Consider the following 25,526-nt stretch of genomic DNA (forward strand, 5'->3'; position numbering starts at 1 on the left):
TACAGAATATTGTTTAATTAATAATGCAAGGAAAAGGGGATAAGATGGGCAAAAATCTATAGAATGAAGCATGCCATTGTTTCATTCGGATGCCCCTTCAGATGCAAACAGTAAGTCTGCCTGTGCCTGTCACACAAAACCTATTGCAGCCATTGCTGTTATGATGTATTCTTTTATTTATTTTTTATAGTGTTTTAAACTGTAACACCTTACTACTTTTCTCACAGGATCTTTTCTTACAAACCTGCCAAGTTGAAAACAAAGGAAAGGTCTCAGATACTGGCCTTGACTTTCTGTATCTGCAAACTGAAGATGGCTCTTATGTTCCCCTTAACACAATGCTAAGAGGTTTGGGTGTACATAAAGACAAGAATGTGTGTTGTGTGTGCTTTACTGCAGCTGATGCAGCATTGCAATACTGCCCTCCAGTGATACAACTTTAGTATTGCATCTAAGTCTGTACTCAGGCCTTAGTGTGCCTTGACTTCCACCTTGAATCAACTCTTGAGAGTTCATTTACATTTTAAACTGTTACTCCAATTAACTCTTGATGTACAGTAATATGGATGTGGAAATACTGTAGTCAACTGTATATAAAAGGTACCAATGAAACATAATTGCGGCAATACTTTACTGTAAAAATAATAATGAATTCAATTATATAATGACTTATTGTACACACAGATTCTTTTTTGTACCAACATTTAAAACACATTGCAAGGAGCTGTGCCAACAGTGCCAAATGTTTGTGCCTGCTCCAAGGAAGACATTTAATAATATGTTAGATTTGTTTGAATTACAATTAAAGGTGCTCTAAGCGATGTCGCGTGTTTTTTAGACTACATTTTTTGTCACACAGCAAACATCTCCTCACTATCCGCTAGCTGCCTGTCCCCTGAACACACTGTAAAAAAAACTCTGTGTAGACAGCCCAGGCTCCACAAACAGCAACAAAAACAAACTGCGCCAACCTGCACCACCAAACATAACAGACAGTGTTCCAGCCAATAACCGACAAGAAGGAGTTGTTTGAGCCATCACCACAGCAGCGTTAGCACGTAGGCTACTTCCACAATGCACGTTCATTACTGTTTCAGGAAGTACGGAAGTTAGGGGGAGGGGACGGGATGAGGAGGAGGGAGGGGCGAGCTAGCCTCCGTTTTGTTTGACAATACTTCGAACGTCAACAAGAAGTGACGTCACCCAACATCGCTTAGAGCACTTTGAGGAAGACAAGGTCAAATGTGCAGAGTATTGCGGTAGCTGTGTCATACACCATTCTTATATTAAACAAGAGGGGGGTAATTAAACATAATAAAAAACAACATCTGTATTGATTCAACTCGAAGGTAGTCTGGCATTGCCAGACCTATCTCCACAGTGCTGTGTCAGCACTGGAGTAACTTGAAGGTCATTTTTGAACTGATGTTTGTGCTGTTGTTGTACTGGATTGCATCATTTTGTCATGCATACATACATGTACGTCTGTGTTGAGGAACACTACACACATGAATGCAATTAAGTCATTCCACTGTCTGTAAACACCTCCTTCATTGTAGCTTCTAAAAATGTAGTATAATGCAGTGGTTACTAAAGTGGGGTCAGTGGACCCCCGGGCGGGCCTTGAGAGTGTTCCAGGCGGTCCCCCAGTAAAAAGGGAATCATTTATTTTCATTCCATCCATAAGGAACACAATTACATAAATAATGTATGACTATTTTGGCCATGAGTTTCATACACTTTCAGTAATAAAACAGCTAAAAGCAAAAGTCCTATCAGATGGGGACCCCTGGGACATAATCTTATCAAATGGGGGTCCGTGTTTTTATTTGTCAGTTTGGAAAAAGGCATAATCCATCAATGCTACACATTTATACCATTCAACCATCCTGTTCACTCTGTTTGTCATGAGTCTAACACGGTCTCTGAAATTTGTTTCCAACTTTTATTCCACTTTTGGTTTATCAAGAAAGACACTGTGGTAGACGCCAATGCACTTGAATACCCCCACCCCACTGTTCTGACCCAGGGACACTGCAATGACAGGATTCTCAGTAAAGTAACACACATATTACACTCGACGGCAAACATTTTACAATAGATTATCCTTTATTGATACCTTCTAATGCCACACACTAGGGGTATAGGCCAAAGGTAGCTTACTACATTCCTGTGATAAAATGTCCTTTGTTTGCAAAAGTCACTACATCCAGATGATACTAAGAATAGCTCTGACATTTTAACTACATCGTGGGTTGCCCCTAGGGCTCTTAAACTACTATACTGTATATTCAACAGTAGCCTATATTCTTATCTTGTACCATATAATCCGTTCTCATGATGGCATCCATTAAAGCAATAATTCTGACCTAATTGAAGTCACTGTTCTTTTGCAAGGATCATTGCGTATTATAATAAATAATGTTATTGTGTCCACAAAGAGAGCACCTTTATTTTATGTCCTCCCATTGCTCATCTACTACTAGTAATGATCCTATGATCTTTCTGTGTGTGAGAGAGAATGTAACCCCAAATGCTTATGCATCATGTTAAACGGTCAGACTTGTTGACCTTAATAGACCTAAGAGTACAAGAGTTTTGAGTCAGGCTGCCTTGTGTATTGTATTCTTTTTGAAATACATTATGCATTTGGAATAAATGTAGATTTGACTTGTTTATTACAAAAGACAGTTGAGATGAAGACCTCCAAATTAAACGACAAAATGTTATTTGTCATTGCCTTTCAAAATAACAGTTATCTTTAGAAAATCTTTAGTTTATTAGAATTTGTAAGAAATATTGATCAGAAAGACATGTTGGTAACACTTTCTACAACGCCCATGTCAATAATGCTATATAGTTTCTGAATAGTCTCTGGTGTGAAAATGAGAAATGCAAGTTAACTTTTATACAATTAGGAAAGGAAGCAGTGAATGTTATATAGCATTATATATTATTATTTTATGAACTTTGGCATTAAAATCCACAACTCTTGCTCGAAAAATCTGATAGCTTCCTTTGAAATCTGAATTTTGAGACCCCCCCCTGCTGTCACACATACACATCCCTCACTGGCTGTCAGTGGAAGAAGTGAGCTCACCATGGCCAGTAGGCTGGCCAGTCCGTGCAGGTGGTGTACAGTGTCACAGACTAACACACCCAGCTCATTAGACATCCACTGCAACATTAGCTGATGGCTGTTGTGTACAGTGTCACAGAAAACATGTTTAGTGACGTACACGTCTAAACAAACTGAAAGGAGAGATGTTATCTTCATTAAAGGACAAATCCGGCGCAAAATGAACCTAGGGCTTAATAACACGTGTACCGAGTCGACCATTCTCTGGGATTTGTTTTCATGCTAATCGAATGTGACCAGTTTTAGCCCAAACTGCTAATTAGTTTATAACGCTAGTCGTCGGCACACGAGTAAAGTATAAAGAAATCTCTATTTCTATACCACTAACAAGGCTCAAAATAGCACCTAACAGCAAATAACAGTCACGACCAGTCGAACGACGAACGCCGTGCTTGAGCTATGTTACTGGTTACTGGTTGCACGGCATTTGTCGTTCGACAGGTCGTGACTGTTTTCCCAAGATAGCGCCTGCATGTATACGTCTTTATTAACTATCTTTTTAATAAACTGTCTGTACACTTACAAAGTTCTCCATGCTTCGGTTTACATGTAGGGACCCTCATTATGCTACTGTGGAAGTGTGGTGCTATTTTGAGCCTTGTTAGTCGTATAGAAATAGTGATTTCTTTTTACTTTACCTGTACCCCCATGACTAGCGTTATAAGCTAATTAGCGGTTTGCGCTAAAACTGGTCACATTCGATTAGCATGAAAACAAATCCCAGAGAACGGTCGACTCGGTACACACGTGTTATTAACCCCTAGGTTCATTTTGCGCCGGATTTGTCCTTTAAATGGCAGTTATTTTGGGGTGGAGAGTCTATGTCAGAACATATGAGACTGACAATGATGCATTAATACCAACATTTGGTAGATTATGTCAAAATTGGAGACATTCTAAAGTTTCTTGTCAAAATATACTGATACATTTTTTTTTGTTCATTTCACTCAGTGTATGCTGCAATGGAAGTGCACACAGTCAGTGACAGCTGCTAAATAACCCCTCCTCCCTTTTCCACATTTGAGCAGAGCTTTAATTAAATGACGAGGAAGTGGATTTAGATGTCACTGAGGAGCTCGCAAGAACGTGACCTGAAACTAAAAACCCCAGCCTTAGGTTTGCGGTGCACACCAAGTCCTTTCCTGCTCTGATGATTTCGTCCTATATATCCACAGTGCCAGATCAGATATCCTAAGTGGTGAATATTTTACAGGAGGCTTCATCTGGGAGACATGTTTGGAAGACTGTCCTGTCAGATCAAGTCAAGTCAATTTTATTTATATAGCCCAATATTTCAATTTTTCCTCAAAGGGGCTTTATAATATGCATAGCATACGACACCCTCTTTAACAGGGAAACAATGTAGAAGCCTCAAGGCCTCTTTACAGTCGCCGTTCCCAACCTGTCGCGCAACAATGTGACAACAAAATGACGTAGATCTTGCTGGCGCGCCAGGATTTAAAGCACGCGACCAGAGGTCGTGCACCACTCTATTTTTTTCAGCGGCGCACGACAAAGCGGAAACAGGAAGCATGGATGAGTTCGAGGGCAACCGGATGCCAGGACTCTCAGAGTGACTGCAAGTCTCTCTTGTAAACTTACTGGGTTAAGATGAGTTCTTTTAAAGTGCCCATATTATGAAAAAAAAAACACTTTTTCTGGGATTTGGGGTGTTATTTTGTGTCTCTGGTGCTTCCACACGCATACAAACTTTAAAAAAAAAACATCCATGCTGTTTTGAGTGAGATACAGTTTCTGAATGTGTCCTGCCTTCAGTCTCCGGGTGAGCTGTTCAAAATCTGCAGGGCTTTCTACATCACTAGCCGAGACGAGGGGCCTAGGGGTGCTAACCGTTAGCATGCTAGCGCAACACACACAAATTCACCCTAATCTACAAAATAAATTGTATAGAACTACTTACATGTCCCTGTTCTGCAGGTATTCCACACAAAGTTGGAAGTACGCCCTCGTTTAGAAGAAGTCCCCCGGCTAATCCTGCCTTGTACAGGCAGAAGTTGGAGAAACAGCTAGCTAGCTCATGTAATCCTTACCTAGCTACTGCGCATGTGCAACTGACAACAAAGATCTCACAGAAGTTGAGAGGTCTCACTCAGTAGCTAAAACAGAGACCTGAACACAGGGTGAAAAGAGGAGCTGCAGCAATGTGCAGTACAACAAAAATATGGTGTTTTTTGAAAATTAAACCATGTAAACCTATTCTGATACAATCTCAAATTACAATTAGGAACCTGAAAATGAGCATAATATGGCCACTTTAATGGTGAATGAAAGGCTTGATCCGACAGAGTAGCTCATCGAATCGTTGTGCAGACATTCTGAAGTATTCAAAGTGCTTCTCTTCTTCTCTTCGCCATTGTTTACCTTTTTCTTCTTCTTCTAGTCCGTAGAAATAGCAAAAGTCGGTAGCCTTTCCTTAGTTGCGACACCTCTGTTCAGGAGAAGACTGCAACTAGTGTCGCGACCACCACGCGTGAGTATAAATAGTTACGGCGCTCCCATGACATCACATTGTTGAGCGACAGGTCGGGAACGACGAGTATACCGGATGTGTCAGGAAGAGCAACAGAGGAGGGATCATTCTCAACTCCTAACATTTGCATAAAAGTTAATGGAAATAGAATATAATTATAATAATATAATTATTTTTGACAATATTCTGGAAATTAGATTTAAAGTTTTAAGTTTACAGAATGTAGAAATGTAGCTTCTGACACTAATATTGTATAAAATGAAGTTGCATATTAAACTGGGCCTACAATAACGTGTAGGGCAGCCTCAAACCTTTAGAAATGCCTTTTTTGCATAGAATACTAAGCTATTAAAATAATAACTGTCATCATGATTTTTTAAATCATTATTTAATGTTACACATACATGTGGCATAGTGAATCCTTGTAGTATACTGTATCTGTGGATGACTACCTTAGTGATTATTTTACCTATAGGCTTTCAAAAATTAACAATAATTTAGAGAGCCCCCCTGCATTGACTCTCAGGACCCCCTTAGGGGTCCCGGACCCCCTGTTGAAAATCTCTGCAGTAGAGCATTAGAAGGAGGCGGGGTCAGATTGAAAATGGGTTGGCCCCCCCTGACCCCCCTGCCAGCAGTGACACTTCCAGTGAATTAAAGTCGACTTACAATCAAAGATCAACCTCTCCATAGACATCAGCAATTGACATTGACACGAAGGACTCACAAATGGTTCTCCTTTGTGGTTGTGTGATGGTGATGCATGGCTCTTCATCAACTGTGAAAGCGTTTGGGTCCTTACAGGTTACCAATAAAGGGTAATGTTACAGATCAAGTGACTGATCAGGGTTGTGTTGGAGTGTGTGTTTGTGAGTTGGGAGGGGGGGGCAGGGGGTGGGTCTTGAAGGTACAGGCAATATAAAGACAGGCTGACAGTTGACAGTCAAGTGGGTCCATGTGTGTCAAAGATGGATCCGTTTCTCGACAGAGGATGCAATAAGCTGTTGAAGCTATGACCAGTTCACACACCGTTGTTCACAACAAGCAGGACCGGTTAGATTTAAACAGGAGCAGAAGGTCCAGACGATGTGGATTGAATGTCAATGAAAGGAGAATTCAAACTTTGGAGATCAGCGTCCAAAGGATTGATTTACCAATTGTCGCAGACATCAAAACGCGGCCATCCATTTATCTCCAAGCAGCTGCGGCATTAGCTGACAGTGCACACGTCCTAACCAGGTCAAAATGTCTCATGGGCCTGTCTAAACCGAGACAAACGGCGACAAGCATCCCTCTTCCACCCATCAGCCAATCGAGAACCATCTATGGCAAAGTTGAATGCTGTGATGCTCTACCATCACACAGAAAGGAGTCAGCCAAACCGAAAGGACAAAGCACCCATTTACCAACTGGAAACGTGATTACAGGAAATACAGTGTTTAATGTGTCGGTTACACAATGCGGGAAAGTAAATCAGGAGTCTCACAAACATAGTAAAATCAGTGTTGCTCTTGCAGCAAGAAACAAAGCAGCTGTCCAGGACTCAATGACTAGCAGCAGACTAATTAAACGGACCTTTGATGGTCAGCCAGCTGCAACGTTGACTCCAGCACCAGTGGACCCTCCGGTACGACAAAAGAAGAATGACGCTAGTGATCCTGGTGCCAATTACAGCAGTACGATGATGCCAGTCAGGGTAAAACACAATACCAGTCTCTGCGAAGCAAGGCAACAACAAGCCTTCTGCTCCGATGACTCAGCTATTGAAACAGAATCTGAAGGCTGCGAAGACAAAGGTCGTCCGGAGAGGCTGACGGAGGACAGTGATGATGAGTACTACACTGACCAGAGGATCACAGAATGGGTCCTTAAAGTCAACGCCAGCCTCTTCTCAACAGGAAATGATGAGCTGAAACGCTCAAAACCTGCAGAGGAGCAAGATGTGGCGACCATAAAGATAATCTACAGTGGAGACTGAACTGATATAGTATTAGTTTTTTGAAAAAACTAAATAATTTCAACTCGAGTTCCACTTACTAGCTTTTGTCTTATCTTCCAATCACATCAACACGGTCCTTATAAGGGGATGGAGTTACGTATCAAGCTCAAGTATTATCGCTATTGACTCTCCATTGATGCATAGTTGCAATACAATAACAGTTTTATTAGAACAATATTAATAATAATAAAAAATAAAAAAAGAATAGTCCTCACAATATTGAGGAGTCCAAAATGGATTATATATTATCTATCATAGCTAATTAGCTGTGTTGCACATTCCATTTTATTTAACCTCCTCTTTCGGAGTGTAAACTGCTCCACAGAAGAGGAATGGTTTCAGACAGGTATGAGATAAGAATTGAAGGTACAAATACGCCTTTTAAATTAAACTGTGTGAACTTATTGAGTTACACTTTACTTGAAGGTATCTACATAAGAGTGACATGACACTGTCATGAACGTGTCATAAACATTATAAACAAGTCATAAACGTTTATGACATAATGCTTCTTCTAGTAAGTGTCATTCAGGTTTTTGTCATAAGTTATGGTTAGGGTTAGGGTTCATGTGTCATGACTGTGTCATGTGTTCATGACAGTGTCATGTCACTCTTATGTAGATATCTTCAAGTAAAGTATTTTCCACTTCTTGTCCCATTAGCCCTATGATATTGTCCTATATAAAGAGTGTTTATCCCCCTGCAGTTATTTAATGAATTATGTATCCTAAGAACAAAATACCAATGCAGTTTAGTTGTAAAGGAACGTAATTTTTTAGGAGACAGGGTTGACAGAGAAAACTAAAAGAAGTATTTGGAGAGCTATTGTGAGTGACTGTTCCCAGCTGGCCTGCATGTTAACGGTTAGCTCGGCAGCTACAGGACTTTACAGGCTGTATGTCATTGAGCTTCTAGAACTGTAATGTATATTTTATAGTGTTAAGTACATAAATTAAACATTTAAATATCTGTCAAGCATACACTGTATATGTCATATCCACCTACCTCAGCATAAGCAACTTGAATTTATTTCAGCACCATTTTCACTTTTGCATTGTATTACTGTTTACAATCCTCACAGAGGATTATAGACTTCATCTACAGCAGACGTCATACAGGATTTGCCAACCTTCACTTCAAAAACTGGATATGTAGTCTGTGTTCTGTGTTTGTATGTGTGGACACTTACTTGTTGGGGTGGTATTTGGGGATGTGGCTGAGGACAAACCAGGCCTGTGAACCTGTATGCATACATACATACATACATCTATGTATGCTAATAATGTGCAATAGTCCGTATAAATACAGCTATGTATGCTAATTAATGTGAAATAATACCTGCATGTCTGTGTGCAAAGCATGTGCAAATGCGGCATTGTGCAATCTATATCAACATGTTATAAACTTGTGCAATAGGGCGATGTGCAATAACACTAGCACTCTTAATACATTAGCACTTAAGCACTTTAGCAGTTAACACCAAATTCGTTTGGTCCCCCAAATCTTGGTTTGTCGTGAGCAACATTTATTGTTTGTCAGTTTGTTTATTGTACTCTTCTTTTACAGCTATTTTTCTTATTGTGTTGGCACTTGTTATTTTAAAATCAATCTGCCAAAGGGAATCATGATGTAAATTAGCCACTGGCAATAATCTTGTATATTTAAATAATATTCATTAATATGCACTGTCCCTATTTTAAATAAATAAATATCAATCTCAATATGTGAATGCACAGTGTGTCTACTGTATGCATGTGTATGCAATATGTGTATGTACACACTTTTATATACATTATATCTGTACATAGCAGTCCAATGTTTGTTTACCTTGGGTAGCTTTGTCCTTGTTTTTAGCCATAAGTCTATTTCTGTTTATGTACATTGAAAGCAACAAAAAGCTGGGGTCAAATTCCTTGTATGTGTTCAAAATGTTGTACACTTCTGCCTCCTTATGGACAGCCATCATGCCTCTGAACGCCTGCCGGGGACCAGACTGGCTTCTTGAGAGGTAACAACATATCATGCAAACTTTAACGTTTCAAGAATGTTTCCCCGAGTTACAGCAAATATGGACATTACCACAGCAAACAAAATGGGGGCAGGCATAAGGAAAGTACTGGGCTTCTGGAGCAACAATGTCCTCTGTATGGCTACAAAATGTTTTGATTATGCAACGGGATATTGGAGAAGTTCTATGATCTACTATTAACAATAAAATTCAATGTTGTGTTTAACAAATCACGGCATAATTTGATCGACTGTACAAAACAAACAGTTGCACTTGATCATGTATTGTAAATAACTTAACTTAATATTTTTAAATGAGTTAGGACAATAGTTACAATAATTAGAAAACTTGTTACCACTTTCTAATGTGGCATACTTTATAAAGGGTTTACAAGTTGTAAATATTGGCCTTAATAATTGTAAATATATCTTCAACGCTTTAGAGTTTCGTAAAAAGCCAATAATAACAACATTTAGGTTTATAGGTAGTAAAAATTCTCATTCGCTGGTGTAAATTCTCCTCCAGCATAACTTGTTTTGCTCTTTTAAATACCTCTTACTGTAAATTCATCATGCCATAAGATGAGAATGGACAGTTTAACTACTTGCAAAGCTCAAGTGCATCTCAACCAAAATCCATTTATTAATAGCTTATTAACATTTAAGCTGCACAACTTTTTTTTTTGTCCACCATCAACTCCACTTGGGCTCACCACATGAGTACACAGGCTAAGAGGGTAATTGGGCTGAGGGGCACTTGAGCTCACCAGAGAGGAACATGTGTGACCCAGAAGGACATTTGTGCAGACCAGAGACTAATGAGAGGAGCGCTATAGGGCTCTTTGGCTGACCAGAGCGCCAGTGCCGATGAGAGGGCAACAAGAGGAACACTTGGGCATATCACAGGTCACAAAGACTAACAAGAAGGTACTTGAGCTGACCAAAAGGAACTGGGTCGACAACAGGAACATTGGGCCAACCAGAAAGCACTTGGTCTGTTAGTGGTAATTGTTTATTTGTACTTTAATGTGAAGTTGAATAATAAATAGTCTTCAGGTTTAATATGGGGGCTATCATGAATAAGGTGTTGTTTTGGTTAAGAGTAAAGAATAATGTATTAGTGCAATAGTACATTACTCACAAATATATTCAGTGAGAAATGCCATTTTAACTAAAACCACAAAGATACAAGCTCCAACATTATTTTATGAACACAGGTGTTTTTAGTTTTAGCTGATTGGACCTCTTCTCGGGTTGAAGTTGATGAAGCTATGCTGGGAATTACATGACTTCATTTAACTCTGTGTACTAATAAAGGTGCAAACTGAGGCTGAAAATCTACTCATTTGACGAGGCAGTTTTCCTTGAATTTTTCCAATGAATTGATCACCCTTTCGATTTAAATCTGTGACTTGTGAAATGTCAAGGATCAGTTCACCCAAAAATCAAATATACATATTTTTCCTCTTACCTGTGGTGGTATTTATTAATCTAGATTGTTTTGGTGCGAGTTTCCCAGTGTTGGAGATATCAGCTGTTACAGTTCTTCTGAATTGCTAGTAAACCCCATTCTCTGAGCCAAAAGCTCTGTGGCCTAAACCCATTTGTCGAATCAATCACTCTTCTTGCAAAACTCTAAAAACATTCTTACTTGCTAAAACCAAGGGGGTAAGCGAGCATCCGGAAAGCGTACCTCCTATGGGGAGATTGTAGGCTAACAAGCCATCACCTTCCGTTAGCATTCCATTGACTCCCATTCATTTTGACGTCACTTTGACAGCGAATAACTTTACATCTGAAGCGTTCAAAGACTCTATTTGTCCATTGTTTATTTCTAAAGAAACATGACAATGTATAAAAGGCTCCATTACCTTGTATCTCAGCAGATGTTTTTGTAAAAATAGGATAACGATTATGTCATAACCACGCAACTTACTGTCGCACATTAGAAAAATTAACGTACAGTACAGGAGAAGCTCGCAGGCAGTTTCGACTCACATTAGCTGTATAAGTTTAATTACTAATGTTAACTAGCATTTTAGTTAGCAATAATTAGCCTGTGCCTATGTTATCTCCTTACATGTACCTACGCTCTCCGTCTCTGCAAGATTGGGAATGATTGAGATTTCTCTTGGCACAGCTACCAGAAGACTTACAACTTTCAGACAGGTTGCTCAAGTCACATCTACGTCTTCGAGCTCAGTTGGAGGCTGCCCAGTAACGCTCAGCCATCACTGGAAAAGTGCTTCTAATATCCTTCACTGGTCTCCATCCAGAGCAATGGGATCTGTTGGTCCATTTTATATATGTCAATGGTCAGTTTAGTCTCTCCTGACAAGATGGATTTTCGTGTGATCCCACGATTATCTTGTGATCTTGTCATATTGCGAGAATCCAGCTGCTATGCAAGGTAAATGGCTACCCTACATGCTCGAAAACGTACTGTGCGCTGGTGGCTCTCCGCCTGCAGCTGGTGCCTTTTTTTTTTGCCCCTGTCCTTCAGACAGCCTGCATCCACCACTGTCCATCCTCTTCACTGTGTGCATATGTCAGGGATGGATTAACTGGCTAGGGGGCCCAAATGTCCCCTTCAATATAACTAGAAACTCAACTTTTTTGTGTTCAGTGAAGACATTTTACTGCTGGTGTTATGGAACTTTGTCCTACAAGAGACTAAATTTGGTACAAAAAGGAGTACTGACTCTGTGATACTGACTAGAAACTATTGGGCCATTGCACTGAAATATAGGCTACTTCACACATATATCACCTTACTCTTATTTGGGGGTTTCACAAAGTACCAGTCCTGACGTTCTAGTGTCTACCACTGTTTTTGAGGCGGCCCCAAATCTTCGCTTATTAGTTGGAGGACACTTACACCAAAGGACACGCACGCGCGCACACACACACACACACACACACACACACACACACACACACACACACACACAGTCGTCCTCCAGAGGTGCAGCAGCAGCCCGCACACCACCACACTGTTTCTATGTATGTGCCCCGGCACAGTGCAGACAGAGGTTGTAAACATGGCGGCGGACGGGATGGTGCTTACCAACCACGACCATCAGACCCGAGTGGGGATTTTGACGGGTAAGGAGACTGTTTGATAAAATGTGATGAAATGCTTCTTAATAGTGCACCTCTGTGGCGTTTTGCCGACGGTTGCCTGTGCACGTCGGTGTCACGATACGAGGTGTCTTCGCTGCCGAGCTAGCTATCGTTAGCCAGTATGCTAAGCTAACCGGTTTCGTTGACTGTCATTGCTCTAACCGCAGCTAACGTTAGCTTCCTGCATCTTGACGGGTTGGATAGATGTGGAATTTGCTTTGTAACGATGTTATTTGCAATTCTGTAGTGAAGTTTATGACGTATTTACACGTAAAGACTGGCTGTCACCATAATACATCCATGGTCATATTCAATGTTGTACGAGATAGCTACACTACATTGTAGTGATATATTTTAATTAACGATAGCGTCAATTGAGACAGTAGGAAAAAAGACCGCCCAGCAAAGACTTTCAAAATTAGGGGGTCTAAAGTTATTGATTGGCGAGCAAGTGCTGCAATGAGTTTTTAACTAAGATTGGCGCTTTTATTTTGAAATCAAAACCACCGTTCTTCCGATCTTGTTGTGCTGTATGTTGCGATATTGACGCAAGGGAACGTTATATTTTCTAGCAATGTAACGAAACCGAGCCTACATCAGCTGCATTATTCATGTGCCTTTGCAGATCCGATATGTTTGCAGCTATTGAGGGTGCTATTCATTAACATTTCTTTTATGGTTCCTTTGACGGCCATTTCATTTGGGCTTCATGTGTTTTTTGATTGAACTCAGAAATGTAACCTTATATTTATTAACATTAATCATAAATTGTGCGTTTGGTAGCTATTAAAAGCTATTTAGAAGGCAAGGCGCAATGCCAAAGCGAAATGAATTCTGTTGTGCAGGTTGTTTTACCAGCTTCCCTAATTAGCTCAGCTGATGTTCGCCTCTCAGTCGTGCACAGGACGAGTGGGACCACAGTATAACGTTACAGTCGTGTGACAGCCACCAGTCACTAGTAGCCCTGCTGCCTCCTCGCAAAGGCAGGGGGAGACGTGAGAATAATGCTAAGAGGATGCGCCCCAGCAGCTGGCTGGGAAGTCTGTCGTGGTTTTGATGAGCTAGCATATCGGCTAACAGCAGCTAACCCTGCAGCTGACAACCACAGCTTCATGTCACATGTTAACACACGTTCCTAACGTGTGTGTGTGTGTGTGTGGATATGTGTTTTGTGTGGTTTGACGGTTTTATACAAGATATTTTAACTGAGCAATTAAGTCAAGTTTGAGGTCACATAGGGGGTTTAGAAAAGTTGACGAAAGGTATGCTTAAGGTTGCATATATGGGGCAAAAGGTGTAATAAAAAAATATAAATACAAAAATAATATAGACAATGAAACAGTTGGTTGTACTGGCCCAAGTCTCATAGGCTAATTTTTAGACAGCATTAGGAAAACTAAAGATATGAGAAATTGCCTTCTGTGATAACTGGGCAGAAGGAGCCAGGCTACACACTGTACGAGGTGTGCTAAATTTAACTCAAATACTTTTGGAAATACTTCAAACACAGGCTATGGCTTTGCCAAAGAGAGCAATGTCCAAAGGGGAAACTACTTATGATGAAAGCTGCTGAAATTCTATATTTTACAACAAATTCTATTAAAATACCCAAACCAACAATGAATTGACCCTACTAAGAATTATTGTGTATGTATCCAAAGCCTGACATATCTTACTCCTCCAACGACAACAGCAGTGGGTGACGTTCACTGTAGTTTATTTCAACTCAATACCACATACACCTTCCTGTTTCTGTAAATACTCACTAAAGCACCAAATGTCTATTAATCTGCAGCCAAAAATAGTCCCCAACAATATTTCCCCCTGCCCCGAGTAGCATTTGTAAAAAAAAAAAAAAAAAAACTAGCTATATTCTCAGCTCAGCTGTTTCAGGAAATTTCATACTTTGTAATACTTTTGTACTTTAACTTAAGTAAGATTTTGAATGCATTACTTTTACTTGTAACAGAGTATTTCTACACTGTGGCATTACTACTTTGACTTAAGTAAAAATCTGAGTAGCCTACATCTTCCACCATTGCAATTAAAGTATATTTAGTAGTCAGCTGACATTAGCTTATCACAGATACATTGGTATTGGCATATATGTTGGCCAATAATAATAAAAGAAATAGCAGTATAAAAATATTATTATTTTGTCATTTAGAAAATCACAGCTTGTCCTCCAGAGAGCCCTGACAAGTTTATTTTTTAACTGTCAAATGTCAGACTCAGTAAATAACCTGGTCACAATTCTTTAAAAAAAGTAATTTAAGAGATCCTTATCAAACATATTTGTTTACGTAAGTTATGTGCCTTAAAAAAAATCCTGTTTTGGAGGGTGTTTAAAATGAATGGGAAGGTACATATGATGTACTAAATCCAGGTGCCCCTAGTTTGTGTCAAAGCCAAAAAGCTTCACAACAGTTACCTAATTTAGCTTTGATTTATCCATTATTGATAGATTATATATCAGTTGGTGACATTTGTTATCTCAGTTTTTGGAGAGCAGGGAGGCAGTCTCTGTTGGCTTCACTCTATCAAATCAGCACACTGTGCAGTCACACAGGATCTAACCATTCTGTTAATTTTACAATAAGCTCATCGATTGTATTAGTAAAATACAATAGGCACAGATGAATAAAGCCAATGTACTAATAAATCATAAACTGTATCATATATACTTTTCTATATTTTCTATTGCAATGTCAAAAAACCAGCGGCAGAACTGCATTGAGGCAATATTTACATCATTTGGACGACACTACGTTTTGATCTTTGCACATTGTGTTCATTTTGCACTTAAGTTCTTAATAAAATGAGAAAATACTCAGTGCTTTTCATTTGTCAAGTATTTCATTCACACGTAGGAGTATACAAAAATAGGCTCTGCCATGTGGTTATTTCATATAGAATATTTATTTATTTATTTATTGAATTACCAGAAAACATGCTATGTATAGTGATATATATTGTTATCGAGATATGAAACGACCTATATCGGGATAGAAGATTTTGGCCATATCACACAGCCCTAATCTAACCTTTGGTAGAAGCCAGGAAGTCTCATTGTTGAATCCCCACTATTGGGTACAGCCAAATCTGCCAAAACTGCATTTAATGCAGTTTCCCTTTTATTTCAGAAAAATCTATTGAGAAAATAAGGATCTGAATGGGATTATTTTTCTGGTGTCAAACATGGCTATGAGGGATTAAATTCTCTCTGATGATAAAAGTATAAAGAGCAAGAGAAATTAGAGAAATTGTTAAGGTGAATTCCTCTATTCACACTCACTGCCCAGTGATCAAATTGACTTTATTCCTAACAATGTGTCAATACAGGACATTTCTTATGCATGTTTGTGTCTGTGAGTGATGTATTCAGGCTGGTTGTATCCACGCATGTGTTTGCTGCTATTGTTCCAGAGCTCTTGTAACATCTTAATCTTAATATCATTTGGAAAGCTGGAAATAAACTCTCCTACCTTCTTGGGGAGTATATTCTGTAGAGTTACTTTTTGAAGATGTTTATGCTCTGGTACTTTTGAGATTATTTGAAACTGAGGTATGTAACTACAAAACAATATCAACATTGGGATCAATATTCAAATCAAGCATATAACATGACACAACTATAGTGATTGGTGAAGAAGCCCATTTTACAGTGTCTGTGGTTTCATCTGGGAATGGAGAAACAAATGTCTTGAGAACACACTTCACTTTCACCTAATTACCAAAGTTGATAGCCTGGATGACCTCGAAATATTTTTTGCCCTTGAACCAAGTGTACCACGGTTTCACAATAAGCTATGTTTTCATGTTTGTGTGTCAGGGGACTGTAATGACAGGCAGCAAAATGTCTGCAATTTCTTCAAAAGTCTTGAAATGTAATTGTGTAATACCTAGCACTAGCATTAGCACTGAACTAATTATAGTACTTATGTGTTTTAAATTTCACTTTTAGACCACTTGGGTTTTCTGTTATGAAGTCAGTTTAGTCAATTAGATTTGTGTTAGCTTTTCAAAATTACATTTTAATATTGATTTAAAGCTTTGGTGCGTAACTTTTTTTTATATTAATGAACGTCCGTTACATTCAAGCCATTGCCAAATGAGCTGATACAAAGCTAATTAAGACCATCAGCTCCACACAACTCTCTCTGTATTTCTCAGCATGGCTGTGTTTAGAAATTGTTGTCATCTGGCAACATTCTCACACAGAAACTCGAGAAAAGATAATTACCTCTTTTAAAGAGTCTATCATGTTTTTGTTTTTTTTATCCTCCGTGCGCGATAACGGAAGGCTTGTGTCATGTGGGTGCAACAACAGTGGTGTTGTCATTACTTAGAATTCCTCATGGGGGTGACAGAAACAACACACTACCTTTTTAAATTAAAAAAAGAAAAAAAAGTATACGTACAAAGAAAGTTTGACATTTTGGGAAGTACGATTATTCACTTTCTTGCAAAGATTTAGATGAGAGGATTGATACATCTTTGATATCTGTCGCTTAAATACAAGGCTTCAGCCAGCAGCTAGTTAGAGTATCTCAGACTAAAGACTGGAAACATGGAGAAACAGCCAGCCTAGCTCTGTCAGTACCAGGCTAGAACAAAGGCTGAAGTTTGACTGATTAAATTGTAAGACACGCCGGGCAACCTTTTTAAATCACTGTGTTACACATTCTCTTTAAAGTGGATCTAGACAATCTCAAGTTTTTACTTTAGCTGCTCACAATAATTAACCATATTAATGTGTAACAATATTGAATGTGGTACTCTTTAATTTCCCTTGACAAAATTGCATTGCATGCCTGTAAAACAGTAATTAGACACTGAGATGCAAACACAGTCAATTAAAATGCTGGGCAATAACATTAATTACTGTAAGTATACATGCGTGAACTTCAATTGAAATGTCTTATTAGTATCAGCCAGGGTTCCAATCTCTTTGTAGACAACCAATGTCAGCGATCAGTTTTATTTTAAACATGTAGTAACAGTGCATCGTCTTCGTGCTTGTTCTGTTCTGTAATCTGAACTTCTCTCTTCTTCAGTCAGTGACAGCTGTTTCAATAACTTGGCTGAGGACAGGAGTGGAGTCAACCTGAAAGACCTGGTCCATGATCCCTCACTGTGAGTCTACACACGGCCTATTACAGAGTCAGATCAGTCTCAATATTAATGAATGCACACAGAAGGATTCACAAATGTATTTTGTGATTTATATACAAATGACTCTCCTCAAAAATAGTTATTGTTATACAGTACATAAATGTAAAAATAAATACATATATAACAAAATAAGGTCCACAAATTCTGATGCACACACAAATATTTTTTGTATTAAATAAAAAATTTGATAAATGTAAATAAAATGTTTTCCCCAGGATGGTGAAGGCATGTGCCGCCCTACTCTGCCTTTGTTTGGCTTACCCTGACGATTTTCCACTGGGCACGTCTGTGCTTCGTTCTGGTTGCTCACAGGGGCCGCGGCACATCCGGAACGCAGTGCAGACGCACCCAGTGGAAAATGGCTGCGAGCAATCGAGCCATTCAAGTCAATGCTTGATATTCCACCAGCCGCGCCCCGGCATGTCTCAGAAGCTCTCCGCTCCGCTAAAGATACGCTCCAGTTCTATTTTCACGCGAGCCGTGGGCCGAAAGCCAGGCAGAAGTGAAACAGCGACAGTTTCCAGTAAGACGGAACAAAACGGGAACACAGCACAGACGTGCCCAGTGGAAAATTGCGGTTACCCTCACCTAAGTAATCCCACTCCTCTTGCCTAAACCTAACCAACCTAACTAACGAATGCAACAAGTACTAGCCAATCAGAGGGAGAGTAGGGCGGGTCATGCCTTCGCCATCTTGGTAAACAAATGTTGGCATGTGTAATGGGAATTATGTCTAAAATAAGGCCGTAAGGCCTGTCAAATCTGACTCCAATTAGCTAATTCCCGCGCCTTCTCTAATCAGACTTAATGTTTACTAATACACAAGGATCAATCTGAGACGAAGAGTTCAGTTAAGCAAAGTTTACTGAGTCCAGCATAAGAGGTTACAACACAATTGTGGGTTCACAAACGGCACCTAAGTTTCCCTGGCAACAGACATTAAGTCAGAGCTGGTCCACCAAGATCTCCTCTGAAATGAACTTCGATCTAAGATTTCCCTGTGTTTTTATTCTCTCCTCACAGGGGGGTGTCTTCTAGTTTCTTAGACAGAAACTGTTATCCTTCACAAACCCACACACCAAGGTCCTCTGTGTGGTGCAACCTCCTCTTCTATTCTCTTAACTTTTCCTGTTTTTCTGCTTATCTGTCTGTTCACAATGCATTCTTATGTCCAGCAGAGTTCACTCGGAGTACAGCCACTTCCTTAATGACTGCACACAGCCCTTTTGTAACACAATGCAATTTTAACTGTCAGCAACTTTTATTCTACACATGCAGTACACACATGCATGTACGCTGACATTACACTTGCTCTAACTTCTTTGTCCCCCCCCTGCAGGCTGGGAGGAGTCATAGCAGCCTACAAGATTGTTCCAGATGAGATTGATGAAATCAAGGTACGTGTCTTCGCTTTGAGCTCACTAGAAATCACATTACTCACAGTCAAGGAGACATATACCAATAAGCGGTGAAAATAGTCTGGACTTTTCCACTGGCATTAAAACATGTTTCACTCTGTCATAGAAGAAGACACACTTGATAACCGTGATACAGGCACTGAATGTAAAGAGTGGCAAATTCCTCCTCACATACTTGAATCTTTGCACGTTTGGCTCACAAGTCTCATTAGCTGTTGCAGCGACCATCCGTCTATCATCCAACACTTAGCCAGTCATGATCCCTCAATGCTTTTCTAGCAACTGAATGCACTAGATATGATCCTGTGTTAATCCCTGTGGGGAAATTCTCTCTTGAGGTACTGAGCAGCACCTTAGAGCAGGCCCGATGTTTGTCACTACTGGAGTATGACCCCAGGTGTTTCTTTGAAGGAGAGTGTCTTTATTTATTGCAGCTGCCTGTCGGGCCCATAGTATGTCAGGTAAAGAGGATGCATGGTGTAGTTTTGAACTAAGTGTGTGTGTGTGTGTGTGTGTGTGTGTGTGTGTGTGTGTGTGTGTGTGTGTGTGTGTGTGTGTGTGTGTGTGTGTGTGTGTGTGTGTGTGTGTGTGTGTGTGTGTGTGTGTGTGCAGGACACTCTTTTGGAGTGGTGTGATGAACAGCAGCTGAATCTCATTCTCACTACTGGAGGAACTGGCTTTGCACCACGAGATGTTACACCTGAGGTACAAACAGCCACTGACTGCAAAACTTAAACAAAAGTGTAAATACAACAATAAATAATAATAACTATGATTAACCACAGGACAGTTGGAGACTTGACTAGCAAGCCCCGTCGGATCTGAACGAACTGAACGAATTGCTTTGAAAATGCATCCTATTATCCCAACCACAATTCTTTGGGACATTTCAAGCACTTGTTTGTCCCAAAGAATTTTGGGAAACTAGTTAACTAACTTAGAACTGGTGTTTGTGTTGTAGGCCACCAGAGAGGTGATAGAGCGAGAGGCTCCGGGTATGGCTCTCGCCATGCTGATGGGATCACTCAACGTTACACCACTAGGCATGCTGTCCAGGTGAAGATTACTGTGTTCACTGTCAGACAGTTAGACTGTGTACACCAGGATGTGCGGTGGTAATCTGCTAATCTGTTTTTATCTAACCAGATTAGTGTGTGTGGTATCCTCTCATGCTCTAATCTGCTTTCTACTGCATTGTCTTCAGGCCAGTGTGTGGTATCCGTGGTAAAACTCTGATCATCAACCTGCCAGGGAGCAAGAAGGGCTCTCAGGTGGGCTTATTGAACTGTGCTTACTCTGAACTCTGCTACACCCTTACTCATGTCATGTACGTTATTATGAGACTCTAAAGCTCTACATGACTTTGTTGAGTCACAAATCTTATATGTTTTGGCTAGACTTGAAATAAAATAAAATGTATTGTTCTGTTTTTATTACTATTTCATTAACTATTAAAAGGTGATCTAATTTGGCAAGTATAATTCTTTTGAAATTGCATTAAGTTTGGTGATGAACGCATAATGACTTGTTAAGGACTTGAAAATCAAAATTTAGGACTTGGACTTGATTTACGGCCGGAATACATGGGGCATGGAAGCGGCGCAACAGTTTCGGCGCAGCAGAGCTCGTCCATTATACTTTAATACTTTAACTTGTACTTTTTATTGATCCCTGGTGGGGAAATTACAAGTTTACACTCTGTTAGAACACACTACACACAGGCCTGAAATACACACACACATGCTCAGGTCTTATACTTGCACAAAATGGAAAGATGTCACATTGAATGGGCTGCGACTGCTGGACAGGCGCCCTGAGCGGTTGGGGGGGGGTTTGGTGCCTTGCTCAAGAGCACCTTGGCAGTGCCCAGGAGGTCAACTGGCATCTCTCTAGCTACCAGTCCACACTTTGACTTCGGTCCGTACAGGGACTTTATAATCAACTGAAGCTGCTACACTAACCACGGAAGCCACGCACATGCGGCTGGTCTATTTTTGTTTCTTTACCCGCGGCTAGGCTGCCCTCCAACGGTCAAAAACAAAGATGGACTTTGTGTAGCAGGTAAATAACGGTAAACACCACACTGCCGCCCTTATGTGGCGCGTTGTGTCCCTGTCCTAAGTATTTCGGCCGTTACTTGGGTCTTCCAAAAGCATTGCTTTTTCCCCTCTTTAGATTCTGGATTTTGCTCTTTTATGCTGTGCAAAGTACCCCACTTTTAGGGAACCAAAAGCTATTAGAATATTTTTTTTATGTAAATAAACCCCAGTATGGGAGTGATTTGATATTTTATAATAGCTATATACGTGGATAGCTGTAGCGTTATTTAAAAAGCAGCTGTTTTCAGTGGAAGAGCTCCATAAATGACTGTACACTACCTGCCCAGCATCAAATGTTTTCAATATATTAATAAACACAGTTACATTACAATACAAGTAATAAAAGTATGGGGCTACAGATGAAAATTAGTAAATTAGCTTTTTTGCTGGCACATTTACATTTTGAGTGTAAACAAAAAATTTCAATTGATGTGCATTGTCCCTTTTAAATAAATAAATTGCAATCCCGCTACTGCCAGAAATCAGAAAGTGACTACATGTCACAAAAGCTCAAACTTTGGCATCATCAAAATTAAATTATTACTGTCACAAGCACTGATGTATTTTGAAATATTTACTAATTTCTCATTCATTCTTCTCTTAGATCAAACCCAGTATCTTGGGTAATAGCAGTTTAATATTGACATGATGCAATTATTAAATGGTTGATGAAACGACGTATCTCACCACAGTGTCTCAAAACTTTTAGGAGTGCTGCAAATCCAGGGTAAAAGAAGGTGACATTTGTTCCTGACTAGTGGGACAGCATCATTTATAGTTGACTAGTTCCAAGTTTACGGTTTATGTCAAGTCTTTGATTTCTGTTTGAAAGGGCTCTAGTTTAACATGTGCGTTATATTGTTTCCTCCAGGAGTGTTTTCAGTTCATCCTGCCCGCTCTGCCCCACGCCATTGACCTGCTGCGTGAAGCCGCGGTCAGGGTTAAATCCACACATGCCGCCCTGGAGCAGCTGCCCTCCCCTTCCCCTCTGCTGGCCAACATGCACATCGACACAAACGCCAACATGCACACCATGGAGCGCGGCACCCAGTGCGAGGAAGAGGAGGACGAGGAGGAGGAAGAGGACAGGAGGAGAGTTCGACATGCGCACAACCATCACCACCACCACCATCACCAGCATGGTACCTCCCACATCACCGCAGCTGCTATCGCTGCCAAGGTAACCAGTCGACAGGAAACACCACTACCAGTGCTGCTGCTGCTGCTGCTGCTGCTGGAAACTTGACAGATGAAACTTTAATGATCCTTGTGGGGAAATTGGGTCATTGCAGCAGCAGGGTACTGTACTACAGACACTCCTGCTCGAATGCTATAGGCTGCTGCAAGACTCCAAAAAAAATCACATCAAGTTGTAAAACAATAACATTGAAAGGCAGCAGGGCATCTCAGAAAAATTTCAGAAACATTCCTGCCTTTTTTTTTCCTCCTTTTAATTAGATTCAAATATTTCTAGTCTAGAAAAATTGCTGTTTGATAAAATAGTACTTGATATATTTTTTACAACATTTCTTGGCATGTTAATTTGAAGCCCAAACATGAGACATTAAGAGATCTGTATCTGAATATCTTATCCGGATAACATTAACGCATTGGGAAGGCGGTGACGGTATGGATCTTTTCTAACCGCAGTAAAAAAACATGTCCCCACAGCATGGCGGTTAAACCAAGGGGTTAAGCGAGCATCCGGAAAGCGTACCTCCTATAGGGAGACTTTGAGGCTAACAAGCCATCACCTTCCGTTAGCATTCCATTGACTGCCATTCATTTTGGCGCCACTTTGACAGCGAATAACTTAACATCTGAAGTGTTTAAAGACTCTATTTGTCCATTGTTTATTTCTAAAGAAACACGACAATGTATAAAAGGCTCCATTACCTTTATATCTCACGTTATGGCCCCGTAGCAGACGTTTTTATAAAAATAGGCTGACGATTGTGTCATAATCACGCGACCTACTGTTGCACGGTAGAGAAATTACCGTATGGTCAGGAGAAGCTCGCGGGCAATCGGGGGGGACATAGAGGCAAACAGTCAAGGGAGAAGCCCATTGAGAGATCGGAACAAAATATTTCAGCAACATTTTGCTTCTGCTCCTACGCTCATGGACAGCTCCTACTCACGCTCTCCGTCTCTGCAAGATTGGGAATGATTGAGATTTCTCTTGGCACAGCTACCAGAAGACTTTCAACTTTCAGACAGGTTGCTCACGTCATATCTATATCGTCAAGCTCAGTTTGTGGCTGCGCAGTACGCTCAGCCATCACCGGAAAAGTGCTTCTAATATCCTTCACTGGTCTCTGTCGAAGTCTACGGCGTTGCTATGTCCATTTCTTTCACTGTCTATGGGTTAAGCGCGCAACCAATGTATATGTTTCTTTTTCTTGAATTTTTCCCAAATGTTGCACTGGATACAACTTTACTCTTTCCTACAGTGTTTTGATTATGGTCAACTTTGTACTAACTAGCCACTGTGTTGACATTACACTCACACCTACTTCCAGCTGGTGCAATAGGCTGCAGGCCCAGATGTCGGTGTCCAGATAACGTATTTAGATACAGATGGCCTACTCTCACAAGCCAACTCCAAATACTTGATTGAATTTTAAAGTCATGTAGAACATTACTGGGAGGAATCAGTAGGATCCACATTTTTAATATTTAGAAGTGGTCCATGGAACAGCTATTTCATTTTGTGTCTTTATTCATTAACTAGATTGAAGCCCTCCATTTCATCTCATTCACCTGTCTGTGTATGGGGACATGTGTGTGTCTGTCTGTCTGTCTGTCTGTCTATCTGTATGTGTTTGTGCATGCCCACATGCGTACCCACTTGTGTCTGTGTGTGTGTGTGTGTGTGTGTGTGTGTGTCCATCAGACAAGCCATGCTGTGGTCATGGCTAAGGGGGGTCCCTACTTTGCCGGCAACACGCCTGCCCCGCCCACTCATTTCACCTGTTCCTGTACTCATGACCAGCAGGTGAGACACTCACACGCATCCCTCCTCTCCTGCCATTGGTCAGTTCATCATGTCTTTCAGATACACACCCTGTCCGTCATACAAGTATAACAGTTCTTTTAAAAATATGCCTTTCTCTGAATTGCTTAAAATGTATCTGGAGCTGCAGCGGGAAAAAGCTCTGACTAGAGAAGTGCACTCAGTAGAGTGCAGATCTCCACCGGGTGTGTCTCCCTCTCTCCTCCCAAACAAAGAAGAGTTGAATCTCACTCAGTTGTCTCTCCCGGGTGGAGCCCTGCACAGGACTGTTTCCTTAATCCCGCAAACATTCTGACCATGCATACACGCCTGGCCTTGCACAACAGAGTTTATCAGTACTCTGGATTCTGTCCCTGATTGGTTTTAGTGATAATTGTGTGTTGGTGAAACAGCGCCCCGCGTGGAGAGTGGTACTGCAGCACGGGAGATGGCCGGATACAGTAGTCGTAGATTCGTAGTTTGCATTCCATAAATCCAATTGTCATGTAGACACAACCTTAGTTGACAGTAAAACAACTGAACGACATTATTTGACTAGCAGTGTGTGTGTGTGTGTGTGTGTGTGTGTGTGTGTGTGTGTGTGTGTGTCTGTGTGTTTGTCTGTGTGTGTGTGTGTCTGTCTGTGTGTGTGTGTGTGTGTGTGTGTGTGTGTGTGTGTGTGTGTGTGTGTGTGTGTGTGTGTGTGTGTGTGTGTGTGTGTGTGTGTGTGTGTGTGTGTGTGTGTGTGTGTGTGTGTGTGTGTGTGTAGATCCCGGACTCTATCATTTCCCGAGGCGTTCAGGTGCTTCCTCGAGATTCAGCCTCTTTAAGCTCCACCCCTTCCGAGTCACCACGGGCCACACAGGCGACCTCCCGTCTTTCCACCGCCTCATGCCCGACACCCAAGGTACACACAAATTTTCATACTCACGCACACTTATATATGCTTTGCAAGAGTAACGGAGCATGCCGACAATATATGTATCGTTACTGCTGACAGTAGTGAAAAGCTATCTCAGCAGTTCCTAGTAAAAAAAAAAACGACAAGCAGGACAGTTCCTGCATGATTAGAGATTTTTC

At 40.6% G+C, this 25,526-nt stretch overlaps 1 protein-coding gene across 1 annotated transcript in view; it reads left to right on the forward strand.

The window, feature by feature from the left end:
- The first annotated feature begins 12,631 nt into the window (after positions 1–12,631).
- Positions 12,632–25,526, forward strand: part of gphna (gephyrin a) — a 33,781-nt gene continuing 20,886 nt past the window's right edge. Inside the window, exons 1-9 of the mRNA XM_078277181.1 lie at positions 12,632–12,741; positions 17,817–17,895; positions 19,274–19,331; positions 19,965–20,057; positions 20,314–20,408; positions 20,557–20,623; positions 22,323–22,631; positions 24,348–24,449; positions 25,216–25,353. Coding sequence (XP_078133307.1) covers positions 12,642–12,741; positions 17,817–17,895; positions 19,274–19,331; positions 19,965–20,057; positions 20,314–20,408; positions 20,557–20,623; positions 22,323–22,631; positions 24,348–24,449; positions 25,216–25,353 — 1,041 coding nt within the window. The 5' untranslated portion in view covers positions 12,632–12,641. The remainder of the gene's footprint in view (positions 12,742–17,816; positions 17,896–19,273; positions 19,332–19,964; positions 20,058–20,313; positions 20,409–20,556; positions 20,624–22,322; positions 22,632–24,347; positions 24,450–25,215; positions 25,354–25,526) is intronic.

The sequence above is a fragment of the Sander vitreus genome, chromosome 20, assembly GCF_031162955.1.
Source record: "Sander vitreus isolate 19-12246 chromosome 20, sanVit1, whole genome shotgun sequence".
Classification (NCBI taxonomy): Eukaryota; Metazoa; Chordata; class Actinopteri; order Perciformes; family Percidae; genus Sander; species Sander vitreus.